The sequence below is a fragment of the Oryza brachyantha genome, chromosome 10 (genome assembly GCF_000231095.2).
Source record: "Oryza brachyantha chromosome 10, ObraRS2, whole genome shotgun sequence".
Taxonomy (NCBI): domain Eukaryota; kingdom Viridiplantae; phylum Streptophyta; class Magnoliopsida; order Poales; family Poaceae; genus Oryza; species Oryza brachyantha.
In genome coordinates this window covers 325,001-350,898 of record NC_023172.2, presented here as the reverse complement: position 1 = coordinate 350,898, position 25,898 = coordinate 325,001, and the positions used below count along the sequence as shown (strand labels likewise).

The 25,898-nt window shown below is 38.4% G+C and overlaps 2 protein-coding genes and 1 non-coding gene across 4 annotated transcripts; 2 read left to right on the top strand and 1 right to left on the bottom strand.

Moving 5' to 3' along the window:
• The first annotated feature begins 3,474 nt into the window (after positions 1-3,474).
• Positions 3,475-9,181, top strand: LOC102709597. 2 transcript variants are annotated; one of them, XM_006662069.3, is made up of 7 exons: positions 3,475-3,630; positions 4,913-5,244; positions 5,502-5,591; positions 5,681-5,791; positions 5,919-6,035; positions 6,126-7,978; positions 8,620-9,181. In XM_006662069.3, the coding sequence occupies exons 2-6, from the start codon at positions 4,925-4,927 to the stop codon at positions 7,942-7,944; spliced, it is 2,457 nt and encodes an 818-aa protein (XP_006662132.2). In that variant the 5' UTR covers positions 3,475-3,630; positions 4,913-4,924; the 3' UTR covers positions 7,945-7,978; positions 8,620-9,181. The 2 variants fall into 2 exon arrangements, with proteins under 2 accessions (XP_006662132.2, XP_040384136.1); XM_040528202.1 differs by lacking the exon at positions 3,475-3,630 and having other exon boundaries at positions 4,431-5,244.
• A 508-nt stretch (positions 9,182-9,689) lies between these two features.
• On the top strand, positions 9,690-16,018 carry LOC102707998 (notchless protein homolog). The gene is made up of 13 exons (XM_006661533.3): positions 9,690-9,871; positions 10,182-10,263; positions 10,380-10,469; positions 11,127-11,252; positions 11,863-11,990; positions 12,270-12,469; positions 13,010-13,073; positions 14,181-14,291; positions 14,391-14,528; positions 14,872-15,014; positions 15,091-15,145; positions 15,445-15,501; positions 15,622-16,018. The coding sequence occupies exons 1-13, from the start codon at positions 9,716-9,718 to the stop codon at positions 15,703-15,705; spliced, it is 1,434 nt and encodes a 477-aa protein (XP_006661596.2). The 5' UTR covers positions 9,690-9,715; the 3' UTR covers positions 15,706-16,018.
• A 3,865-nt stretch (positions 16,019-19,883) lies between these two features.
• TRNAR-CCU lies at positions 19,884-19,956 on the bottom strand. Its single transcript has one exon. It is a non-coding gene; the product is annotated as a tRNA-Arg (tRNA).
• Positions 19,957-25,898: the final 5,942 nt, after the last annotated feature.

Below are 25,898 nucleotides of genomic sequence, written 5' to 3'. Positions count from 1 at the left end.
CTAGGAGTGAATCCGATATCCATTAGCTTACCTCGTTTCCTTGAGGAGGTGAGGAGAACCTTGTACAAACATCACGAGCAAGTCACAACCTTGAAATGCTCACGGGCAACGCGTAGTCAGTTAGGAGGCAAGCCTCTAAGAGTAATATAGGCTTGGATTGACGGCCGGATGCGATCCTGAGGTGCTCTTCACAAGTTTCTTGGTGTCCTCCATTGCAAACCCTAGGTTTCTCTCTTTTGCACTCTTTCTCACTAGAAGGATGAACCCTAGGGGGACAAGGAATGAGTGATGGAGATATCTAGAATGATATCTAGTTGGAATGAGTGCACAGTTCCCCAAAAGGAATGGGGCTTTTATAGCAGACTCCGCTAGAAGCCAATAGAGACTAATCGATATGAGTTGTCGTACTCAAGTGCCACTTGAGACGCCGATAACAACCACCGAAATCTCCGGTAGGGTCTTTCTCCCAAACAAAGAGTGTTTACTGGAGGCTCCCGTAGGAACTGGGCAAGAAATCAAGTGTCACCGGAGGCTCCATGACAATCATTAGAAACTCCGGTACAGTTTCTGTACCAGATAGAGAGTTCTCACCGGAGACTCCAAAGACACCACCGGATACTTCCTTGTGAGGTCTCTGTTCCGCAACAGAGTTGTACTGAGATTTTTGATAAAAAATATAGAAATTCCAGGAACACTTCTATAACTCGAAAAAAACTTGAGTGAGTGCAACACATGGTGTATCACTCAAGACACTTTGATACTTGTGAGAGAATGTTTTTATGCTTGCAACCTTCAAGCCATACCCCTCTTTATAGTGTCGTGTTCCTAAGGAGTCAATAAGGAAAAAAAATACAATTCACTATTTGTCCTTGCACTTTTATTGCCTTTTCTCTCATAGAGTTTGTTGATCATCGAAGTTTCTTATAGGGGACTAAGTCGCTGCACTTATACTCAAACATAGAGGTTAGTCCCCTAAATCTTTTGTCATTATATAAACAAAATCCACTTAGGGGCCAGAGGCACTTCTAGTCGGAACTTCAACTACATATTTCGGTGGGAGAACCTTTTTGCCCGATGCAGCCCCACAAGGACCAGTGGTGTAGTCCACACTTCAACCACGTGTTTGGGTGGAAGAACTTTTTTACTTGACCTAGTCCAACGACCATGTGTTTGAGTGCTACTTGCACTAGCGAGCACATATTGATTTTTAGGACCAATTTGAATGTGATTGAGGAGGTCAAAAACCTTTTTGTCTAAGAACTTTGAGATGAAAGATTTGAGGGAGGCTGATGTTGTTCTTAACATCAACCTACTGAGATACGATGGTGATGGGGTTACTATTGTGAAATCCCACTGTGTGGAGAAGATCATGATTTGCTTTGGTTATAGTAACCGCAAGCCTCCTCCTACCCCTTATGATCCCAATGTGTTCAAGGAAAAATCAAAGAATAACAACGGATCAACAAGACACTCCTAAATTATTGGTTCACTAATGTATTTGGCTAGTGCTATGAGGCCTGACATCTTATTCGCTGCGAGCAAATTGAGCTGATTTGTTTCCAATCCGAGAGATGATCGGTGAGCTCTTAAAAGAGTTATGATATCTAAAAGGCATAGTGATCTATGAGATTCACTATGTTAATTATCCAAAGGTACTAGATGGCTACAATAATTGAAACTTAATATATGATACTCATTGGTTAAAAGTTATAAGTAGGTACGTGTTCACACTTAGAGGTAACGCTGTTTCTTGGAAGTCTTGAAAGCAGACTATCTTAATGAGATCAATAATGGAAGTAGAGCACTATTGAGTCCACAAATTTGTTATTCTAGTCATTTAGCTTTATGCTGGTATGGACTAAGAGTGAGTAAAGTATGCTATAAGAATTACCACATCATATTTATTTTTATGTGAAGGAGATATAATATGAGAGAGAATAAAAACAGATTACATATTTATAGTTAATTGCAGCATGAACTCCAACATATTTTGTGTGAGAGATGGAACAAATATTAATGGCACACATTTTAGATGGTGTGTTAATTGTTATAACTAGCAATCGGCTATACTATTGATCTTCTTTCAGCAAGGAAGGGAGGGAGCACGAGAGTATTTGATTTGGTTTAACAAATTAATGTAAAGTTGTTACTAAAAGGACTTGTATCTTTGAACATAGTAAAGAAAAGATCGGACCGGACCGGACCGGACATTGGCTGCTCAGTTATACTCAAATAATGTCTTTGCAATTAAACCGGTAAAAAACCAATGAATCGGGCGGTTTTCTTGGTGAACTGGCGAACCAGTGCGGTTTTTAAAAATTGAACTTTTAATTTGTTCTATGACAACATGCATCATGAATTTATTATGTTACCATGCTACAATTATTTTTTAATGTTTTGGCCATGTAATAATAGATATAATGATTTATTTATGTATATTTGCACCCATTTATAATAGTTCTATATTAAAAATAATGCAAAATAAATATTTATTAATATATTAATAAATAAAAACCTTCGCTCGACTGTTGACCTAGCGGTTCGACCAGTGAATTGGTGAACCAATAGCCAGAGCTGGAAGATCCTAGTGCTATTAGTTTACTATGTTTTGAAGTGTCGACTCCTGTAGGGAAGCTTGCCGTTGTCTATTCCATATGTAGTTGTTTTAAATTCACTAAGGCCTAAGGATTTAAGTAAAAAAGACATCTATTCTACTAGATCCGTTTCATAATACAAGTTTACAATATTGCCTAGCGTCGCGTTCGGCTAGAGGGTGTAGAGGATGATAAGTTATCCGGCGCGAAAAATATAGTAATAGATTAGTACATGATTAATTAATTATTAACTATTAAAAAATATAAAATAGATTAATACGATTTTTTAAAACAACTTTCCTATAGAAATTTTTTTCAAAAAATACATCGTTTAACAGTTCGGTAAACGTGCGCGTGGAAAAAGAGACTGCTTAGATATCTAACATGAGTGTGCCGAACGGGGTCCAGATGAATCTAGACGTAGCCAAAACGTCTAGTAGAACAGTTGGTTTGCAAAACCATATTTCTTTCGTATGTTAGAGCAGCAAAATGCCTAGTAGAGCAGTATAATAAGTATAATAAGACCGTTGGTTTGTGAAATCGTGCTTCTTTCGTCGGTTAGAGCAGCAGCTAGAGCAGAAAGAAAGAAAGAAAGAAAGAAAGAAAGAAAGAAGTTGTTAGTATGATTGCAGATAGACCCTCTGAATGTAAGCCAAATTTTGAAAATTTGGAAGCTAGCCACTCGGAAAGAAAGAAATGATGGGGGAGTGAGGGCCTTACGCAATTCGGCCCAAAAAGAAAAAGAAGGAGAGGGAAAATTGTAGAAAGGCCCAACAAAAACCCATTCCACTCCATCCACGCTACTAGTAGTAATATCGCGAAAACCACCCCACAAAAATATTATCGTCGCGCGAGTGCGGAAACCACCCTGCAAAATTTCCAAAATACCCCCAAGCCCTAATCCCCTCCTCCCCTCCTCTCCTCGCCACGCGGCGGCGGCGGCGGCGGCAGCAACTCCCGGCCCCTTCCATCGGCGCCGGCCCACACCGCCGGAGCCGAGCCGACCTCATCATCCCCGCTTCGAGTCGAATTCAAGGTGAAGCCCTCTCTCTGCGTGACGCACTTGGGTGCAGATTGCAAATCCGTCCCCTTTATTCGTTCTTCCCCTCACACAGCCAGTTTCTTTTCGATCTCTTTGGTGCCTCGTGGCTGGCTGCTGGTGTAGTACCAACAGCAGCAGCAGCTCCTATCCCCCTTCCTTCCCAAAAATTGGAAGAGAGAAAAAAAAAATGGGAACTTCCGTGTTCTACGTTAGGTCAGCCCGCAACGGGCTTGGGTTGTTGTTTTAGATCTGTTGTTTCTACTTTGCAATACATCTCAAAGCCATGTTTTTTTTTTCATTACAGATAAGCTGGGGTTCCTTTTGGTGGCTGTCGGTCCATAAAAAATACTTCTTCCTTTGTTTTTTGTTGAATGGTCGAAAAAGTAGAAATTGGGGACCAAATGTGTGATTCAATTGTAGTTAGGGGGGCTTTCCCATCGTATTTATTTGTGTTGTGTTTCAATCCTGATAGCACCAACGAAAACATGACTGTTTCCTGAAGCAATTTGTTTTCAGGGTTTTGTGCACTTTGGTTAAAGGGTTGAAATTTCAAGGACTACATGCTAAAAGAGCTATTAGCTTGTATCCTTGTTTCCCAGGAGGAAATTATTGGGAAGCCAGATCATATTAATTGGCCTGTCTGTTGTTCTTGTCTAAAATAGCTGTGATTGATGAATCGTGTGGAGTACCACGTGAGATTTTATCTGTTTGCTTAGAATTCATTTGCTTTCTTTTTCAAATGTTGCACACATGTTTCGATACAGTGAACAAATTACACCCTCGGAGTTGAACGAACCACTTATCTATACTAAATCACTAATATAATAAGGATCAATTTGTTCTTCCCTACCTCCACCCAAAACGTGTACACTGAACTACTAGAGCGGAAGGATCGCCTTCCTTCAATCGAATCCAATGTTCCATGTCGCAATACGGACTTCCCATGCAGTTAATGCATTAATTACACATGATATCCAAGTTTAATCGTGAATCCTGCTAAATCGTCACCCTAAACAAAAGTCCATGAATCTAATTAACATTATTTACACTGCTAGGAAAACTTGCTCCCTGAATCTCTTGTATTAAAAAACAAATATTTTGCAGGGCCATAATTCATGCTTCTCTTGATTTCATGTATCAGGCTTATCAATATTATTGGCTTGACATTAATTTATATTATTTATTTAATCATGACATGGATTCTATATGTACTGCTTAATTTTTACTTTACTGGCATGGCTTAAGCATGCATGTTGACTTATTTCCTAAAATGTAGATTAGTGGAAGCATGGCGGAGGGGAGCCTAGTTGTTGCCATTTGCCAGTATGGTGGAGAGTTCACATCTGGCCCCAATGGTAATTTGATCTACAAAGGAGGAGAAGCGCACGCTGTTGATGTCACACGAGAGATGTCACTGGAGAACTTCAAGGATGAGGTGTCCAAGGTCTTTCATGTTGATGTCGCAGATGTGTCACTGAAATACTTTCTTCCGAACAATAACAGAACACTCATCACAATATCATGTGATCGAGATTTGCAACGGATGGTTGATTTTACTGCTAGTTCTGCTCAAGTGGATGTTTTTTTGATAAGTAGAGTGGAGAACAGGTATTTCTTGTTTTACCTTTTCATGCAGCCTTTTGGAGTAACTTTTGCAACCATACAGAAACTTCAACAAAACTATCACACAATTACAGATTTAAGCTGTATTTTCAATACCATGGATTAAACCTGTGGTTTTCTTTTAAATTCTGTGTTAAATATTTACTTTTTATACCATATCTTAAATATCTATTTTTGCGAAATTTACTCTTTTTTGAGCAAATAATTCATTTACTGATTTGATTATATGTTTCCATTCCTAGGAGTATCGTAAGTCACACTGGAGCATCCACTACTAAACCTGGGTCTAATGCACGCGTTGATAAAAGGAAAAGGACACCGTCCAAAAATAAGTAGGTGACACTGTTCAGGTCTTCTCTATGTGATGTAAATTTTTAGCCCCATACATTTCCATGTTATATTTAATGTCATGTTTGTCTAGGGCATCGAAAAACAACAAGAAGCCTCCGAGTTCTACTGGCACTGCAGTTCAAGCTAATTCGAATAATGTGAAACAACCGAGACAAGTTGTTACTGAAAATGATGACAACAGGTATTGGTCTTCATATAGTTGCCACATCTTTACATGTTCTCTAATTTTAGATGTTACATCATTTTATTTTTCTGATGATATTATACCCAGCTTTATATTATTGCTACTCTTGTTGAAATGAAACTAGGGCTTTTCAACTGGAATTTGGGAGTGATATTGCCTTTGCCACTACAGCTGGAGCTGGTTCCACAGCTCCTGACATTCTGAATCAGCAAAAGCTTGCTCTCGTTGATAATGCACCAAGGTACTTGTTCGTCTAGTTTTATGGTGCCCATCACTCCTGCAAGTTCGTGAATAAGTATAAATTTGATGGACATTGTCATGTCTTTTGCAGGGAACCAGTTGGGCTTTTTGATGATTCTGTCAATCCATATGTTAGCTCTGAGATCGCCACAGAACCACAGGGTCTTAATAATCCTATTGTGTTTTGGGATGACATTATCAAAGGTGTTGGTCAAGAATTTGATAACGTGAAGGATTTTCGTGCTCAGTTATGCAAGTATGCTATTGGGAAAGGATTTGTTTATAGATTCATCAAAAATGAAACCACTCGTGTGACTGTAAAATGTGTTGGTGAGGGTTGCACATGGCGATTGCATGCATCTGAATCATCCCGTAACAAGAAATTTGTTATCAAGAAAATGACAGATGAGCATACCTGTGGTGGAGGAAGTGGAGAGGGTCAGCGGCGAGCAACAAGACAGTGGCTGACTACTGTCATTAAGGAGAAACTGCATGAGAATCCATTGTTCAAGCCAAAGGACCTTGTCAAGGAAATTTATGAAGAATATGGAGTTATGCTGACCTATTCACAGGTTTGGCGAGGCAGAGAAGTGGCACAGAAGGAGCTGTATCATGCTATCCGGGAGACATATAGCCATTTGCCCTGGTATTGTGAGAGGCTTTTGGAGACCAACCCAGGTAGTATAGCTTTGTTGTCTCCAATGGTGGACACAAAATTCCGCCGCTTTTTTGTTGCATTCCATGCTTCTCTGCATGGCTTCACAAATGGGTGCAGGCCTCTCATATTTCTTGACAAGGTTCCACTGAAAGCGACAAATGAGTACAAGTTGTTGGTTGCAGCTGGAGTTGATGCAGATGATGGCGTCTTTCCAGTGGCATTTAATGTTGTTGAAGATGAAAATTATGAGAGCTGGGTTTGGTTCTTGATGCAGCTGAGGTTTGCCCTCCAGAATCACAACTATCACTATGATGCTATTACATTTTTGTCCAGTGGACAAAAGGGTCTAGATGCTGCTGTTCCACAAGTGTTTGAAGAAAGTCACCATGCCTTCTGTTTGCATCATATCATGGAGGAATTCAAAGGAGAGCTGAGGAAGGGGCCATGGTCGCAACAGATAAGAGATGGGATGGTTGAGGATTTTACTCGAGCAGCCCAAGCCTGCAGCATTGAGGATTTCAATGCATCAATTGAGAGCATAAGGAATATATCCACTGAAGCTGCTGATTGGATTATTGCAAGTAAACCGGAGCATTGGTCAGATGCCATTTTTAGAGGCTGTCGTTATGATCATTTCTCCTCAAACATTGTTGATGCCTTTAATAACTGGATACCTACCAAGAAGGAGGGGTCAATAGTGCTGATGATAGACTCTCTGAGAATGAAAGTAATGGAGGTGACAGAAGCAAGGCGTGAGGCTTGCAAGTCCTGGACAGGACCTTTAACTCCTTCCATGGAATTCAAAGCGCAGGACGAGATATCCAAAGCTGGGAAGCTGACTGTACTGTGCTCTTCTGAAACCGTGTTTGAAGTACGGGGCAGTGCTATTTATGTTGTTAACCTTGCAAATTGGGAATGCACCTGCAGGAGGTGGCAACTCTCTGGCCTTCCTTGTATGCATGCTGTTGCTGTGTTTAACAGGATTGGGCGAACTTTCTATGATTACTGTTCAAAATATTTCAGAATAGAGAGCTACCATTTGGCTTACTCAGGAACAATCTTCCCAATTCCTGACATGGATACGATTGATTTTAGTGCCGGTGCAAATATGATTCCACCTCCGAAGCCACGGACATCAGATAAACCCAGAAGGAAGCGTTTGAACCCCAATAAGATACCTACAGTTATACGGCTCTGTAGCAGGTGTAAGCAAGCAGGACACAATAAAGCAACCTGTGAAGCGATTTTGTAGACAGAAAGTTCTGCATGTCCAGTATTCATAGAAGGTATCCCTTCTGCCCCTACTCTGAAGTTTTTGTGTCCCAAGATAACCTATTTCCTTCATCTTAGAGTTTCAATACCTAAGAATGAAACCTGATAGCCTTTCTAGAAATCCGACATCTTAAACAGGTAAATTGATATGCTAGTGATATCTATAAAGGATTAGTACAGAAAACGAGCTTACCATTGACTCAAACATGTAATGTCAACATCATAGTCTTTCATTAAATTTAAAGAAAGGATGGCCTATATGTAAATTCATTGAACATGATATGCAAAACCACCGATTTAGGGGCAATGAAAATGCAAGTGACATTCCTATAGCATTGTTGTATACTTTTCTGCTGATTGAATTAGGAAGTAGTTTTAATACTGTGGGCGTCAATTTTCTAATTTGTGATAGTAAGAAGTAAGAAGTTTGGGTAGGACTAAGATGTGCATTCCTATGTCACTAGATACTGGTAGTGGAGGAGCTGTGAGCCTGAGACCCCCTTTTTATCGTCCCTACATCACTGACAGTGTCACTGGTGAACAATAATTTGGGTGTACAGAAAATAAGTTGTGGTAGTATATCCGTTGATCTTGGCCCGAAATGTTTGAGTAAGCATGTATTTTGAACGCTTTTATCTTTGTTTGACGATTACAGGGTGAAAGCGTGAAGTTTTAACTGGAGTGGTGCCGATGAGAAGATGGTGGGGTGTTAGGATGGAAGGGATGATGTCCATTTTGTAACTTAATCATATTGGGGGATTCAAAGATGCAATTTAAAATCTTGAGGAATAATTAGTCTATGGAGTAAGAGGTGCTTAAAGATGGTTAGCAAGCAGATTAGAAGTGTTAGGTAGCGTGAGTATTGGAAATGGTGATGATGCAAGTGTAGTAGTCCATAATTTTGTTGTTTAGTCTCTCATCAAGGATGGTTATCAACTTATTCTCATGTAGATGTAGTTGTGCCTGTGTACATGCCATGTTTTCTTTCTTGAAGCATTTGGGTCTATGTGGTATACCTTGGTTGCTGCGTACTTAATTCTCGCGTTGGTCCTGAAAACTTTCCTGATCCAAAAGGCTCAGTTTTTTTCCTTGTTATGGACCCATTTAGATGGCAGTTACAGAAAAAATTCTTGCGAAGTCAGTATCTAGATTTACTCAGCAGTCAGCACTCCACATCATTGGCTGTACTCCCGAGTTCCTTTTTACTATTCCCTCAGTTCCAGACACTATTCATATACAAACTGTCACCATTCGTCCTTTATTTATTTTATTTTTTTTTACAAATGGTTTATACAAACTTTCACCATTCGTCCTTTACAGTACCTTGCATGCTAAATATATCTATACCACTTACATTAACCAGAACAAGACGAACATTTTGGTCATATATAAAATCAGATCGATCAACTGTGCCAATTAAATAGTAACGGATGTGGCAATAGTCCCTGGCATTTTTCAAAATACTCCGAGGTTGGTGTTGTTTTGTGACAAGTTTTATTTTTCTTGTATCCTAAAAGGGCAAGTTTTTTTTTTTCTTTCCATGCCCAAAGAAATCAAGGTTGAACATATTACTAGAAAACTAAGATTGGGCCCAATAGTAAATCATGGCCCTAAGATTGGGCCCCAATGGATGAAATCGGCCCAATAGTCTCCAGTCCATCACATCAAGGCCTCCTCTCCTCTCCCTCCGGCGCTCTGCTACTTCTAGCCTTCTCTTCTCCTCGCCGCCGCCGCCGCCGCCGCTGGCTGAGATGGAGATGGAGATGGGGATGGGGATGGAGAGGAGCAGCAGCGTGATGTGCCAGCTGGTGAGCCCCGAAGGAGACCACCTCGGCGCCGCCCTCTATCTGCCTCACAACGTCGGCCCTCCGCAGCTCCAGGAGATCGTCAACCATCTTCTCCACAACGTACCTATCCTATCCTATTTACTACACTTCATTTTGGATTCAGGACCAACTTAATTGTCAAATTTAAGTTTTTCTTCCTTCTTTTTATTTGAGCAAAACAATGATCATTATAAGAGAACTATAACAGATAATGTAATGCTTCACTCACATGGTTCGACAAGTTTAATCATAATATAGACATATACAAGGGCAAATATTTCAACAAATCTATCACATTGCATTTTATCTATGTACTCCCAGTTCAGCTGTCCTGCATATAACTAACTACTTGTACGTGTGGCCTCATGACTTTAAACATCTACTTCATTAGGAGGACAAGTTGCCCTATGCATTCTACATCGGAGATGAAGAGCTCTCTGTCCAACTTGGTGCTTACATGCAGCAAAAGAATGGTGATGCTCCACTCTCAACTTCATATACACTTTGTTTCTTTGGGGGAAACAAAAATAACATACTCCAGGCATGCCATCTCATTTCTGAGTTGCATCTTTTCATTTATTAAATGAAGCAAATGTTGAGGTCACCCTGCGCATACTATATCAACCGCAAGCAGTTTTCCGCATCAGGCCGGTCAACCGATGCTCTGCTACAATTGCTGGTATGCCTTTCCCTTGCTTTCTTTTCCACTATTCCTGCCGTTTCATATTGTAAAGCGTTTTGGCTATTTCTAAATTCATTTATTGATCGATGTATATTGTCTGTATATATGTCTCATTAGTATCCATATGAATCTAGACAATGCTAGAAAGTCTTGCGTTGTGAAATGGAGGTAGTACAATTTTACAACTCTTTTGTTATCAGTTCTCATAGCATTGTAATTACATTGAGAATAATCATCCAACAGAAACCCTTGCAACCTTGTTTTGTTCCTCATGCGTGCAAATGGATGAGTCCATGGCAGACAGCACCAGGACCAGTAGGCACTTTGTTATTAATGGAAACCATATAATTTCTTGGGAATCCTTTTTCCACTCAAATTTCAATCCAGACCATTGCAGCATGTACTAGGGGCTCTGATTCAACAGTAATGATTGTAACTTCTTTATTTATCTATATTTTGGGCATGTGTGTGTTGGGGGAAGAGATATGCAACTATGCAAGTGTCTATAACAAACCTGATTTGCTTAAAATGCTTTAGTATGTATTTATCCTGTTTGATTATTAGATGTTTACAAATGCATAAAAAAGCTTGTCTATCCCACCTCCATTTATGTCATTTTGAGGTTTTTTATGCTTCTCCGAATGATGTCTGCAGGTCACACAGAGGCTGTACTAGCTGTTTCTTTCAGCCCTGATGGAAGATGTTTGGCTAGTGGTTCTGGTGATACCACTGTTAGATTTTGGGATCTGAGCACACAGACCCCATTGTTCACGTGCAAAGGTGAATTCTTGCATATTGATAATCTTAAGTCGCGTTTCTCATGCCTTAAATAAGTGGTATGTCTATAACTCACTGGTGCTGGTTTTATATGGTTACACCTTCTTTACGGCAACTGAGTTCTTTAACAATTTCTCATGAGAGAGATATTAGCAACTCAGAGCTCATCTTTATCAAGTTGGTCAAACCCACAATGGACCTGTAAAATTACTTTCAGAATAAATCTTTTCTGATGGTAGACCTAACATGCGCTGGATAGTCAAAGTTTCATGTTTGATATCACAATAATTCATTTTTTGTTCCTTTTAGATTAATTTAGTGGCTTGAAACTATTAAAAGATGATAGGTATTACTTGTAATTAACACACCAAACAAACTGTTTATTAACCAATATTGGATGTTCATGCCTAATATGAGTTTATTGTTCCATGTAATATTCTTTTAACGTTATGATGAAGCTCATGTTTATTTGACATAACTTCCCATGCATTCAAGTATAATTTTTGGTACTTCTAGTCTCGCCGATAGTTCCTTTGCATATCTGCACATTCAGTTTCTTTTGGGTTGATACCATTAATATTTGAAAGTTGTCAAATAATACTGCATCTTCCAGGCCACAAAAACTGGGTCCTCTGCATTGCATGGTCACCTGATGGGAACCATCTTGTTAGTGGAAGCAAGTCAGGGGAGCTTATATTATGGGACCCAAAAACAGGCAAGCAATTGGGCAGTCCACTTACGGTAAGATTTTACCATCTTTATCCGTTAACATGTAAACTTTATAGAAGTATGAATTAAGAATTTATGCTAGCTATTCAGTTTCATATTTGCAGACCTAACTGCCTTATGTGTCACGTAATGTGAACCTGGAATTTCTATGTTAAGCTCCAGTTCTTTTGTCTTAGTATCATGTATTCAGATTCACATAATGTTGGAAACAGTATATGGATGCTGTACTTTAGATATTGCATATTTTAATTGCCGTCCGGTACTCATTGATTGTTGCCTTTTTCAAATTAGGGGCATAGAAAGTGGATTACTGCTGTATCTTGGGAGCCAGTTCATTTGCAATCTCCTTGCCGCCGTTTTGTAAGTGCAAGTAAGGATGGTGATGCACGTATTTGGGATATTACTACAAGGAAGTGTGTCATTGCCCTTACAGGTCACACTAATTCAGTGACTTGTGTCAAATGGGGTGGAGATGGTTTTATTTACACTGGGTAAGACTATTACATGCATATGCATTCGTTTCTGCAATCTGAAATAAAGGATCATGGCTTTGTAATTATCTTTTGTACTTGGTCACTTTTGGTTGTTGCCTTTGCAATATGAACCGATTTGTTAAACTAGGAACAACAATCAATTCAACAATGCCATTATTGTTCAGACCAAAATTTCGGTCGTATTGGTGCACCCCGATAGAAATTCCAAAACCGATAGATTGAACCCTGGGCATAGGTCTTGATCCGGTAAGGCTTCCAGTTACTTTCCTTTTCCTCATACTCAGTTGCTATATTACTCATTCACAATAGCCAGCTATAACTTTAGGCAAAAGTTATCGAATTCTGCACCCTGGATGGTTAAGTAGCTGAAAGCATATGCCTAATCACATCTCATTTACCACGAGTGTTCATAGTGCTGCCACGAATGATATTTGATGCTATGCTGTATGATTATCTATACAAAAGGCTGTACTTTACATATATATTTCTTAAAACAATACTATGTACAATTCTAAAAGAAATGTATGTGTACTGCAGTTCTGAAGATTGTTTAATCAAAGTGTGGGAAACTTCTCAGGGAAAGTTGGTCAAAACACTGCAGGTAATGTGTCAGCATTTCCGTGGACACTCAAGACCGATGCAAATTTTCATGCTCCTGTGAGAAAGTTAATCAATTTAACTCATTGTCTACTTGGCCTTGCTTGTTAACAAATTATGAGCAAAATAGCAAATACTCCGTACCACACAACAACACACTTTTATGAATAAAGTATCAGAGAACTACAGGTTTTATGATAAATTCCAGAGAGCTACAGATTTTAGGTAGTTATTTTGAAAAATATCAGATTTTGCGATCACCGTTAGAACTGAACAGGGATGTGGGTGGGACTCACCTGGCAGCCTACGAGGAATTCCTGGCCTGCCATGTAGTTTTACATATGGACATAACTGGGTTTGGAGATGGATTTCAACTCAAACACTAGTTAGGTCTTGCTGTAGTGTTAAATTTCCATGGGCTTGGAGCGAAACTATGTAGAGGACTGATGATACAACACACATTCTAGTGATGCATTATCCTTATCAACAGAATAAGCTCATGTGAATGCATACACTTTATGAAATGACCTATCTGAGGGGAACATGTTTATTTCCTTTTGATGTCACTTCGATGGCTATGATAATTTGATCTCGTAAGATGAAAGTACCCTATCAAAGGTTATACACGGTTGGGTTGGGCTCAAAAACCAAGTAGCAAATCAAATTTTACAAGGATGCCCATCTACAAAATTCTAAGCCAAACCCCACTGATACCAATTGCTTTGTGAATTAGAAAATTCATTGCCATGTAGTTCACTGTTTACTCTAATCAGGGGGTTAGAGGGACGAATAAAATACAAAATTTACTTTGTAAGATGTCTACATCCTATAATGAAGAATGGAGGGCGTAATATTGTATGCTTAATCCATGAATCGAGTGGCAAATACTAATTATAGATCTTTCAATTGTGAATGAACTGTCAGGTGTACCCAGGAAACAATTTTGTGAAATGTTTTGAATCTGATTTTGTTTGCCTTTTTGCATGTGCTGGATTTATAATTTTAGTAGCTGTGAATTATTATTTATTTTACTTTTCTTCCAAGTAAGTTATCTATGCTAGTTGTCTTTGTCATCTTTTTAAAGTAGTTACTACTTACCACACATACTCAGGGCCATGGTCATTGGGTCAATTCTCTTGCTTTGAGCACCGAGTATGTTTTGCGCACTGGGGGATATGACCATACTGGAAAAACATATTCAACTGCAGAGGAAATGAAGGAGGTGCGATGTGATAATAAAATCAGTGCTAAAACTGTTTTTGTTGTTTTCATTTGTTGCTTGCTGAATATCAATTTTGACCTGAGAACTTTGAATATACAGGCAGCTCTCGCGAGATACAAGAAGATGAGGGGCAATGCGCCTGAGAGACTAGTTTCTGGTTCCGATGATTTTACAATGTTTCTCTGGGAACCAACAATTAGTAAACAACCCAAAGCTCGCATGACTGGTCATCAAAAGGTATGTTGTCTTGACAGCTCCAGCAAATGTCCTTGCATTTCGACTTGTGTAAGCATTCAGTTCTGACCCATTGAATACAGAGAACACATTGGGAATCCTTCGTGTTCTCACCCTGAAACTTGACAATAATAATGAATCAGCTTCATTAACTCAATGATTCGATTATGCCCAAACCCATCCATAGATTCCATCATTGTTGAAATCACTAGGAGCTTTGTAAGTTGTCAAATGGCATGCTGGGCGAAAACATACCGCTTTGTATCATGGCTTTGTTTCACCAAGCCAAATTCTTATGTATAGCTGTGCTTAGAAATGATTTTGTCATTGGCTTTGCTTTTTGCAGCTCGTAAACCATGTCTACTTCTCTCCTGATGGGCAATGGTTGGCAAGTGCCTCCTTTGACAAATCTGTCAAGTTGTGGAATGGCATTACAGGCAAATTTGTTGCAGCTTTCAGAGGGCATGTTGCAGATGTCTACCAGATCAGGTCGGTTTTTTTTTATCTTCCTGTTTCCATCGGTACATGCCATGATGCCTAAAATCATTATTTCTGTGCATAATAGCTGGTCTGCCGACAGTAGGCTTCTACTGAGTGGAAGCAAGGATTCCACCCTAAAGGTATCTATTTCTGTCTCCGCTTGGTTCTGGCATACAAAATTGTGTCTTTTGGTAAATAAGACGGCATTCAATTTGTATGTTGTCAATCTGCCACTGGCATTCATTTTATTCCAGAACACTTGCCTTTGAGGAGTTACTCTGTTGCTTGGAGTGACTACTTGCCTTTGGGGAGTGACTGATTTTGTCATAATTGGTTATAAATTCCATTTACTTGCATAGCATGGACCATGCATGGTTAGCTCGAAATGATTTGATACACTTATCTTATTCTCTGCTGTTTGTTTGTTTGTTCAATTCAGGTCTGGGATATTCGAACACGCAAGCTGAAACAGGATTTGCCAGGGCACGCAGATGAGGTACATACACTTTTTTTTTTCCCCTTCGTGGTCCTATCCAGCACCGCGGCGCAGATGAGTTTGGAGCAGTCAAATCAGAATGAAATTATTAAATGTTGTAACATATATATAATATGTAAGGTGTATGCTGTGGATTGGAGCCCTGACGGTGAGAAGGTTGCATCTGGTGGCAAGGACAGGGTCCTCAAGCTATGGATGAACTAGCCACGTGACGTCATGCTTGTTGGTTCTTCCTCTTCTTTCTTTGGTGTGAGATTTTTTTTCTCCTCTCTTGCAGCCAAGTTTTGAGCTGGTAGTTATCTCCGGCAGGATGGCAATATTAGATGAGATTGCTGCCACTACTTTGTTTTGGCTGCTTTCAACTTCAATTGGGTACAGTTTCTTTCTTGTACTAGTACTGTAACTGTAAGAGATGTACTGTAAAAGACAGAAATTGAATTGATTGCTAGCTGCTTCCTCCGTTACAAGATACGACAACTTGTACTTTCTTCATATCTAAATATTTAACACCGCTAATTTTGTGACATATGTATATATCGTTTGTTTTATTCAATTCTTTAAATATATATATATATATATATATATATGCATAAAAGTATATTTAATAATAAATAAAATGATATAAAAATAATTAATAATTATGTAGTTTTTTTAAATAAGATGAATAGTCAAACGTATATAAGAAAATTAACGACGTTAAATATTTAAGAACATTTAAGATTAAGATTTGTCATAGAAAGACTCGTACGTTTTCTTTTCATCCCACCGTAAACTTTTTCCACTAAAGTTTGTTACCCTGTTTTCTTCTGAACCAATCGCATTGTTCCCTTTACTTTATTTAATTTCACAAACTTTATAGTACATGTGGTTAGCTATAGTAGTTGTTCGATTAGGGCAAGGGCAATAATAGAGTAAACATCTATAACCTTTACAGTAAGGGAGCATATGCGGTCTCTAAGAGCATCTCCAATAGCTCATTCATTCCATCCTCCATTCTAGAAATAGAGGATGAAGAGTAAAAGTTGAGCTCTAGCAGCCATCCTAGAAATAGAGGATGAAGAGTAAAAGTTGAGCTCTAGCAGAACATCTATCTCATCATCTATTTTTAGATATCATTTATATTAGGAGAGAGAAACTTTATATTTAGATGTTCTCTCTCTAATTCTCCAAATAGATATAAAGGATGCTATATATAGATGATCTGCTGGAGTACAAAGGGATATGAAGGATGAAAATGTTTTAGATAATCATCCAAATGAAGATATGAATGACTAAATTTAGATTAGCGGTTAGGGATACTCTAAGCCGTCTCTACACAAGCAGGTTACATTAAATTCTCAAATCGTACGTTTTGTGTTATGTAGGATCAACCGTAAACATCAGCTATGTAGTCATTTTTCCGTGAGCTGTAAACAAAGCACTAGCCTATATACTAATTATTCTCATACCATAAGAGTACTATCTTTGTGTCTGTAGATAAGTTAATTTTTCTGGTCAGTACATATGTAGTAAGAGTTCTTGGTTATTCAAAGTGTATGTGTAGATTAGTACAATAAATTTAGCTATGCACTTACCTACGTAGTAACAGTTAAATTATTCTCTTGCCATAGTTTTTTTTTTGCTAATATATCAAGACTTAGTCACTTTAGTACGAACAACAAATGTACACATTGATTTTTTTGACATATTAGCAGAAGATATGCTAATCTGCTAGCTAGCAGCAGGTTAGATCGGGAGGGCAAAACTAGAATACAGCAAGAATCGAACTTAACTAGTCAACACGATTGATTTTTTAATTAACATGGGAGGAGCTACGAGAGTAAATCAATAATAAACTGGACAATATCAAAAGCAAGTACCGTTCTTGCAGATCTGACAAATCAACGCCACTACGATCCAATCCTTGCTTCATTTGGGCCATGGGAGGAGCAGAAGCACCGGCGCCGTACGCGTAGAACAAAGGATGCGGTGGCGTCGATTATTTTCAGCGACCCATTGTTTGAGAAGACTGATGCTGCGGATTATTATTTTCAGCGATCCAATCCAGCGAGGCTTGCGACTGATGCTGCGGCGCAACCTCCCGCTTCGAGCGACCCATTGTTTGAGAAGACTGTGTTGAGGGATTAGCACTTGGATGGGGTATTTTGAGTGGGGATTTGACGGTTCGATGACCTAATTTGGCGCGTGAAGTGTGATTATTTTCCCGCTCAGTGGGGATTTACCGCTCAGTGCGGATTATTATTTGTCGACGGCATCGGCTCCTGCGTCGCCTCTATGCCTGCTCCAGTGCCAAGCCGTCGATTAAACAAGCGCCCATTGCCTTCTCTCTCCACCAGCTCAGATTATGATGACCTGAACCGGCTAATAGTAAACTGATTAGTCCTTATTGTACTCGCCCTTAGGGAGTGGGACGGAGGGAATAGCTAACTGTTTTAGACACAGTTGATAGGATTGTTTTTTTAAGAAATTGTGTTATATTAAATGGATGTAGGAAAGGGGAGAGAAAAAAAAGAGCAAGATATGAGGAAATTTGGTTGGAACCAAACAAAAGCATATTATTAGCAGCCTAGACCAGGCCCATTCATAGCATATTTCAAACGAAAAATAATTTATAAAAAAACTTATATATATATTTTTAGTGGTCTAAAAGTCAAGATTAAAAAAAAAGCATTAACTTCAACTCTAAATTTAAAATTTATCTTACAGACATAAACTCAAGTGAAACCATAGTGTGTCTTCTTCTTCTTCCCTTCTTTTTCTCCGACAATTAACGCTCCATCTTAGACGAATGAATACTATCAAGGGCGGCCGAAGCTCAAAGACGATCACATTATATTACTAGCTCTTCCTAATTCCTAAATTTGTACATGCCGACTCCTGGATGCGGATCCCCAACCCCAATGATAGCCATAACAATTTATTTCTTTTCCATCTTCTTTTTTCATGATAGCCTAACAATTTATTTAATACAATTTTCATCTTCTTTTTTTCTTCTTTGCCAATTAATTTGTCCGCCAGATCTTGTCTCGGACTGTATCTACGAGTTTGATGATAGCATACCGAGTTTTTGTCTGTCTGGCTGTAGCAATCTTCTGTTTTTTTTAAATTTATTAAACCTTCTCTCTTCTGTTCTCCAGACATCACAGTGCGCCACTATTTACATTTTTTTTTCACCATTTTGTTGTATGGACATGACCCATGTAGATGCTCTCATCCATTTTATTCTGAAAGATGTACATCAGTTCTCAATATAATTGACAATTTGACAGACTACCAGTTTACTAAAATTTCTTGGTTCAACAGAGCAGCTGGATTTTGAACAAATTAATTTCTTGCTGGGTCCATAATGAATCCGGTACTGGATTTCCCAGCTATTTAATCTTGATAACATGATTATATAGGTATATATGTATATCTCACAAATGTGTACATGGTCTTGGGATAACCCTGTGTACAAACAAAAAATGAGCAATGTGAAACCCATGCTACAAAATCACACACACATATATACGCTGATGCGTTAAAGCACGCCATAAGCATATTTTTTCTTAGAGCGCTTCATCCCTGCTTATTCCGTTCACTACCGCTTCTCCTTTCTCCTTTTCTCTTAGTAAATAATCTTACTCCACACTGTTGTTAGTAAATAAGTAACTCACAAATTATTGATCTACACATAAAAGTTAATCCCGCATATGTGATTGCTTCTGTTTTCTTCCTCCTTTTTTAACCACGGTTTTCTATATAAAATATAAAATATAAAATATAAAATTTAGTGAATGATGGGAAAAATGCTCTAGTAAAAATATTACACAACCTTCGTTCACTAAACAAATTACTTATGAGTAATTTATAATGTGGGGAATTAAGGGTTCATGGGTGCGTTTTAGCTAGAGGATATCTCTCTATATATGTATTCGAATTACACGCCGGCTTGTTCGCCCCAGCCTGCTGCGGCATTCAGAAACCCGGCTTACTCCTCTTAAAAAAAAAATGGTCTAGCCTCACCAGCTCTAATCCTGTCGCGTGTCCGTATACAGGAGCTATGGACAAATTGATCTTTTCGTGCCCTTCCTAAACCCTAAAACGTCAACAGAAACAACGAATAAAATGGAACTGTTACAAATACGGAGAAAACTACTACCATGCTGCGTTCTTTTTTTTAGCTTTTAGATAGAAGATTATCTATTTTTATGGTAGCTATTTAACGGTGAAAATGATGGAATTAGTTACTACTCTCTCTGTTTTTTTAATTGATATCGTTAACTTTTGGATCTATGTTTAACTATTTGTCTTATTAAAAAATATATATATAATTATTGATTGTTTTATTATGATTTGATTTACTACTAAATGCAAAACTTAAAAAAATGAAAAAAAATAAACGCGCCAGGTAGGGGTCGAACCTACGGCCTTCTGCTTAGGAAACAGACGCTCTATCCACTGAGCTACAGGCGCTTTTGATTTTATTTAGATACCTGTGTTTATTTAAATTAGTTCACATGATTCTAGCACACAAAATTTAGAGAATCAGACATACATCACATACTTTTTCTATCGTCACAAAAATAGAAGAAAATAAAAGCTCCTGCGAGTTAATCGATCTGTACAAATTTTCCTGTTGTCCTCGACATGACATGTGTCCACCTAAAATTTTCTGAGAACTGATTTTAGATTCTTCACAAGTTGTACGGTGGTACAAGCTCCATCATCAATCTGCTGTGCACATGTAGGAAAATATATTATTGATCTGCAAAATATTGAATAATTGACTTCCTATTTCATTATGTATTATTTACAATAAAAATAAGTCCTAGACAAGTAAAAGTTGTTTTCCGAGATGGTGATGTTCAGCACAGGTAATATTACTGAAGTTGTATGCCATGCACATTGCAACAACATTAATTAATTGGTGTTGATGGTGGACATGCCATGCTTCTCTATCTCAGTCAGCAGCTTGATCATATCAATACTCCCTTCTTGTGAGGGCACACCACTCTCAGCTAGCAGAACCCTCGTCCACTTTCATCCCGGCCTGAACCTCATCGTCGTCTTCATCATCCAAAATTGGGGGTGCTTCCCTGCTCTCCTTCAGATGCTAGCTGCACGTACGTACTCGAGTCGATGGTGCTGCCCAGGCCCAGCGTACTGACTGACACCTAATATATAGCGACCTAATTTATGTCGTACCTTGGTGATTTCGGGGACGATAGATAGATAGATAGATGCTATGCTAGAGCTGCAAACTGCTGATCGATAGATGCATCTTCTCCCGCCGCTAGCTTTCTCTCGGCGATATATAACATGTTCTTGCACGCTCGACGTCGCTCTCCTCTTCGATATGATGGTGGCGAGCAAATTTCCTCACGTACGGCACCGGCCGCGGCCGGCATGCATCCATCGATATCCTTCTCCGGCGCCGAGAATATATATATGTCAGTACTGTGTGTGAGCCTTTGGCGGCGACGGACATCAAGATGCCTTTAATTTGTCAGTGATGGGCCGGGTATATATATATATATATATATATATGATGTTCTTGTTCATGCATGCGCGCGGCTGCTCGATCAAAAAGCTCCTTGCATGGCAGGCAATAATCGAGCTGCTGCTGCTGCTGCATGGCATGCTTAGGGCACTCCCAATGGAGTATTTATGATAGTTTCTATTATATTAATTAGCTTGACAGCTCAGTTTTTTGCTAACGTGGCAGGGCAATTAAGGAAGAGAGAGGGTCTAAAGCAAGGAAACGAATTTCTCTTCACGGAACTGGGTCAACGAAAGAAACGAGGCAGCAAGAAACCAGCAAAACCCCGTTGGGGAGACTCCAGCAGTTTCGATAGAATTTGGGCTAGATCGAGTGCGGCACCGACGACGCATGCAGATGGCGCGCAGCCGCCTCCGTTCAGTGCCGTGCAAAATATTTGAGTTTGTTTAGCGTGAAAATATTGCTAAGTTATGCTCATAGCTCATGTTGTTCATCTTTATTCTTTATTTTTCTATTTGTTTGCAATTCATCCTTTTCCATTGCACTAAGTAATGTTATTTTTTTAAAAAAACAATCATTTGACCTATTATCTTCATCTCCAAATTGCTATTATCAGTTTATGTATGGGTCTGAAATTGCTATACGGTAATATTTGGTTCTCAAAAGTGTGTTGGACCGAAATACCTTTGTTGTTTCTTTGCCAGCGTCTGTAGCGTGTGTTCTATACACAAATTGATTGCAGAAATAGTTGCCACAATTGATCTGTCCCTTTTTGTGCTGTATTTAATTTACCTTTTGTATGCACAATGCTATAGAAACCATGGGTTGGAAAGTAGTAGTTTCTTGTGCGGTATCCTATATTATAGAAACTGCTATAGTTTCCCACTGGGAGTGCCCTTAGATATGATGGTCCACATTCTCCAGCTAGCTCTCTAACATCTTCATTCAATTCTCCTGCATGCATGCATAAGTTAACACAATTATTCATATATACTGTCTAGTCAGTACACATTATCTCATCTCTCTGCAGGTTAACCTACCTATAGAAACTACATATACCCCGTATTCGATCTACTTTGTTATAATCAACGGTAGAGGTATATACACACATGCATGGTTGCATTGCAAAATCAATAGAGACAACAAGTTAGTTAATAACTGAGCTAGCGAGCTGCTGCTTGCTTCTTACCAGTTCTTCAAGCCATTGCTTGGCCGAGGACTAGGAGTCCATATATATTCAGCTGTAGTTAAAATATGAGAAGCATAAATACATACATAAGACCACTGATAGTTTGTGATACGTACGACTACTTGATGCAAACTAATTAATCTGGCTGGTTAATTAGTTTGCCCGTTTCTTGATAAATCACGCGAAGAAGGAGGAGGTATGTATTAGGGGACAAAATGGAAGCTAGATTAGAGGCTGTACTAGTACTACTATATACTACCTCCGTCCTTAAATATTTGATGCCGTTGACTTTTTGACACATGTTTGACCATTCGTTTTCTTTAAATTCTTTTGTACAATATGTAAAGTTATATATATGCATCAAGTATATTTGACAATAAATAAAAAAATATAATAATAATTAATAATTATGTAATTTTTTTTAATAAGACGTAGGGTCAAACGTGTATTAAAAAGTCAACGATGTCAAATATTTAGGGACGGAGAAGGGAGTACCTTGTACTAGTATACTGTTGCTCTGCCTCTGCTACACCAATTATCCAAGAGTGATACAGTACTAATTACTTAAAAAGTATATGGGCGCTGTACCGCTGGTTGAACTGGCTATTTAGCTTCACCCACGAGCGTCTTGCATGAAAATTAGTTTATTTATTAGCATCTAGCTAGCTTTTATTCAGTTCAGCAACTAGAACATCCATCCATAAAAAAAAAACATCTTTTATAAAAGTGTCCAGACGAAATGATTTGGCAACTATTTACTTCCAAATTTTGTGGTTTTGAGTCTCCATGGAATTCATTAGCTCGCGACTTATCTCCCCAAAATTAACCTTTCCTCATCATATATAACTGTTAGTATTAATATGGGCATAGAAGGGAAGGCAGTTGCACACATTCTTTAGTAAGGGCCTAACACTCTGGCTGTCAAATTTTCCATAAAGACTAATATATAAGAGTTATATTAAATATGTTTAATGTTTGGAAATAAATGTACTCCGTATTAATGATATGATATCTCTGCAGGTACAGGTGTTCCCAAAGTCCTACTGTCTGTCATTCATATAAATATATCTTAGAACGACTGTTTTGTATTATTAACAAGTTGTACGAATGGTGGTAGAAGATCCATTTTCAATATACATTTCCATTAAGAAGGCTTGATTATGTTTTAGTACAGGCATTGTTAACATGTTTATATATATGAAAATCGTTGGTAAGAATTTCACAATAATGAAGACCATGCTGAAGTCTCATTATCTATAAAAAAACATGCATTTCTTGGAGAGTAAAACGTCTCTGATTAATTAGGGATTCTCATTATCTATGAAAAATAAATGCATGTTGAAGTCTGAAAGTGCTCTTATTTAGGGATGCTCATTATCTATAAAAAAATGCATGTTGAAGTCTGAAACTGCCATTATTTAAGGATGCAAGTAGATGTTTTGAACTAAAGAAATGAAAATGCCTGATGAGTGGAGTTTGGCCATTCTTGGTTTGCTACAAGCCGGCAACACTATATATTGGTTAGAAATTTTTTTTTTGTCTTGTTCCAAGTTGACTACCGTTTCATTTTTATAGAGATCAACTGCCCTCTCATGTAGTAGTACTTAATGTAGCTTGTGCATGTGCCAGTCAAAGCTATATATGCTGATTTTTAATCCCTCAACATGCACGGCCCAGTTGCTGTACTTCTCTGCATTTCAAAGCACAGATGAATACAACTTGGATGTCTTACACGGATCTGGTTCACATGCAGTTCCTAGCATGACTGTAAGTTATGCAGTTACACTAGAACTATTTGGTGTGAATCCAATGGTCAGATCATTAAAGATATTGTTTAAAAAAAATGCTACACTTGCACTATACATCATGTACTGTAGCTTTAAATCTGAACCATCCACATAAAAAATAGATGGTCAAGATCACATGTAGTTCTTATCTTGCCGTCCCTAGTGTAACCGCATATGATCCCAATCTGTCTTACAACTACTTTTATATTGATTAATTCACACAACCAGTGTGCTGCACACGTACTGACTTCTGGACCACAGCTTAGTTTTCAGCATAGCTTAATTTCAGAACGTTAAATCGTTCGTATCAAATCATAAGTTTTTATGAGATGAAATTAAAAAAACACTCGACAGAGGGTATGTGACTAGGCATGCTCAACCTCACACTTGTGAGTCTGAGTTGAGTTGGTGCCCCCCTCCCTTTATACCTTTTTCAGTTAATCCCCAAGATAAAGTGACTGGAGAGGATCGAGAGGAGAAATAAGTTTGCATGTGGAATAAATCCCCTTAATCCCCTACGAAAAATGGATGAACCAAATAAAACTTTAGTGGGGGCTCTACCACTGCGCTACACGCTGGTTTACTGCATTGACCAATGACGTCATGTGTGTGGAGCTTCTAAGTCAGCCTCAAAATCCAATGTTTAGTAGTTCGGCGAGCACGAAAAATGACAGAATATAGGTTAGTAAGAAGTGGTGAAAAATGTAACCATAATTATGTAAGGAATAAGGGGTGACAGTAACATGTGTGTGGAGGCCAATCGAACCGAGAACTTTAATTCTGAAGCAGATGACACTATTGTTGCCTATGTTGTAGCTTCTCTTTGTACAAACGAGTTACTCCCCTGCATCATGCTGCTGACTTGTTTGATTTCACTAATACATGACTGAGTTGCCAAAAAGCAGGGCATGCACGTAGACCATGTAGGATGCATAGTGCACTCTTGCACCCACAGATTGGAGGCAAAACCACCTGGCTAAGTCAATTGGATATACTATATAGGATTGTACGTATATGTATGCAATTAATCTGATAGCAATCGTACATGTCTTGACACATAGCTAATTCAGAGCTACATGATGGCATCTTGTTCATGCATGTGCATTCATTGAATGTTCTAAGTAGCAGGTTATGTGTTTAAATTTTCATTAGAAGCGCGAATTTTAGATTACGTTTTTTGAGTGACTAAGTTTCCTATATGTGATTAAGTTTCCTACATGTGATAAGTTCCCAATTCAAAAGAACTTCATATATCCAGTTGAATATAGAAGCTAGCTAAAAAAAACCCTATCTAAAAAGATGTGCATTCAGCCAAATAATCTAAATATAGATCAACATAAACCTCATTATTTATACGTGTGTGTCAGTTTATGCTAGAGCATTCGCAATCTATTGCTATGTAAGCTAGTTTATCATATCCAAGCTTAATTACAGAACCAAAATTAAGCACAAGAGCTTTCTTCCTCAACTAATGTACACCTGAACTCTGATGCAGAGGATCACTACTTTTGTATATAACACACTAATTAAGTCCTTAACATATAGCCAATATGGCCACATGGTATATATATATAATATATCAGATTTCGTTTTGTATAAGTTAACTTACACACTTGGCAACATTAGCAGCCAACACCAAATTTCTTTCATTGTTTCTTTTTTTTGCAAGTGTACTAATCAACACGTCTTGGTTGATCAGTGCCATGAGGGCAAGTGCAAATTCTAAGTTAGCTTATTAGCCAATGGATTGCATTTGTGATTTGTAAATGCGTCTCTCTTGTACAAACTATTGTCTCCTTGCAACAAATAAGTTGTTATTTATTTAGTTTCCCAAAAAAATGTATTATGTGGTAATAAGAAATTAACTCATATTATATCGTGTTGTAGTTGACTTGCATTGATAATTAACCAACATGGCCAACTTGATTGCCTATGGGTC

What these genes read in the sequence shown, in the direction of transcription:
- LOC102709597 (XM_006662069.3), top strand. Translation starts at nt 4,925, where the DNA reads ATGGCGGAGGGGAGCCTAGTTGTTGCCATTTGCCAGTATGGTGGAGAG. An exon ending in ATAAGTAGAGTGGAGAACAG is followed by an intron (nt 5,245 to 5,501) that starts GTATTTCTTGTT and finishes TTCCATTCCTAG; the next exon opens with GAGTATCGTAAGTCACACTG. An exon ending in ACTGAAAATGATGACAACAG is followed by an intron (nt 5,792 to 5,918) that starts GTATTGGTCTTC and finishes AAATGAAACTAG; the next exon opens with GGCTTTTCAACTGGAATTTG.
- LOC102707998 (XM_006661533.3), top strand. Translation starts at nt 9,716, where the DNA reads ATGGAGATGGAGATGGGGATGGGGATGGAGAGGAGCAGCAGCGTGATG. An exon ending in TCAACCATCTTCTCCACAAC is followed by an intron (nt 9,872 to 10,181) that starts GTACCTATCCTA and finishes CTACTTCATTAG; the next exon opens with GAGGACAAGTTGCCCTATGC. An exon ending in AGTTGGTCAAAACACTGCAG is followed by an intron (nt 13,074 to 14,180) that starts GTAATGTGTCAG and finishes ACACATACTCAG; the next exon opens with GGCCATGGTCATTGGGTCAA.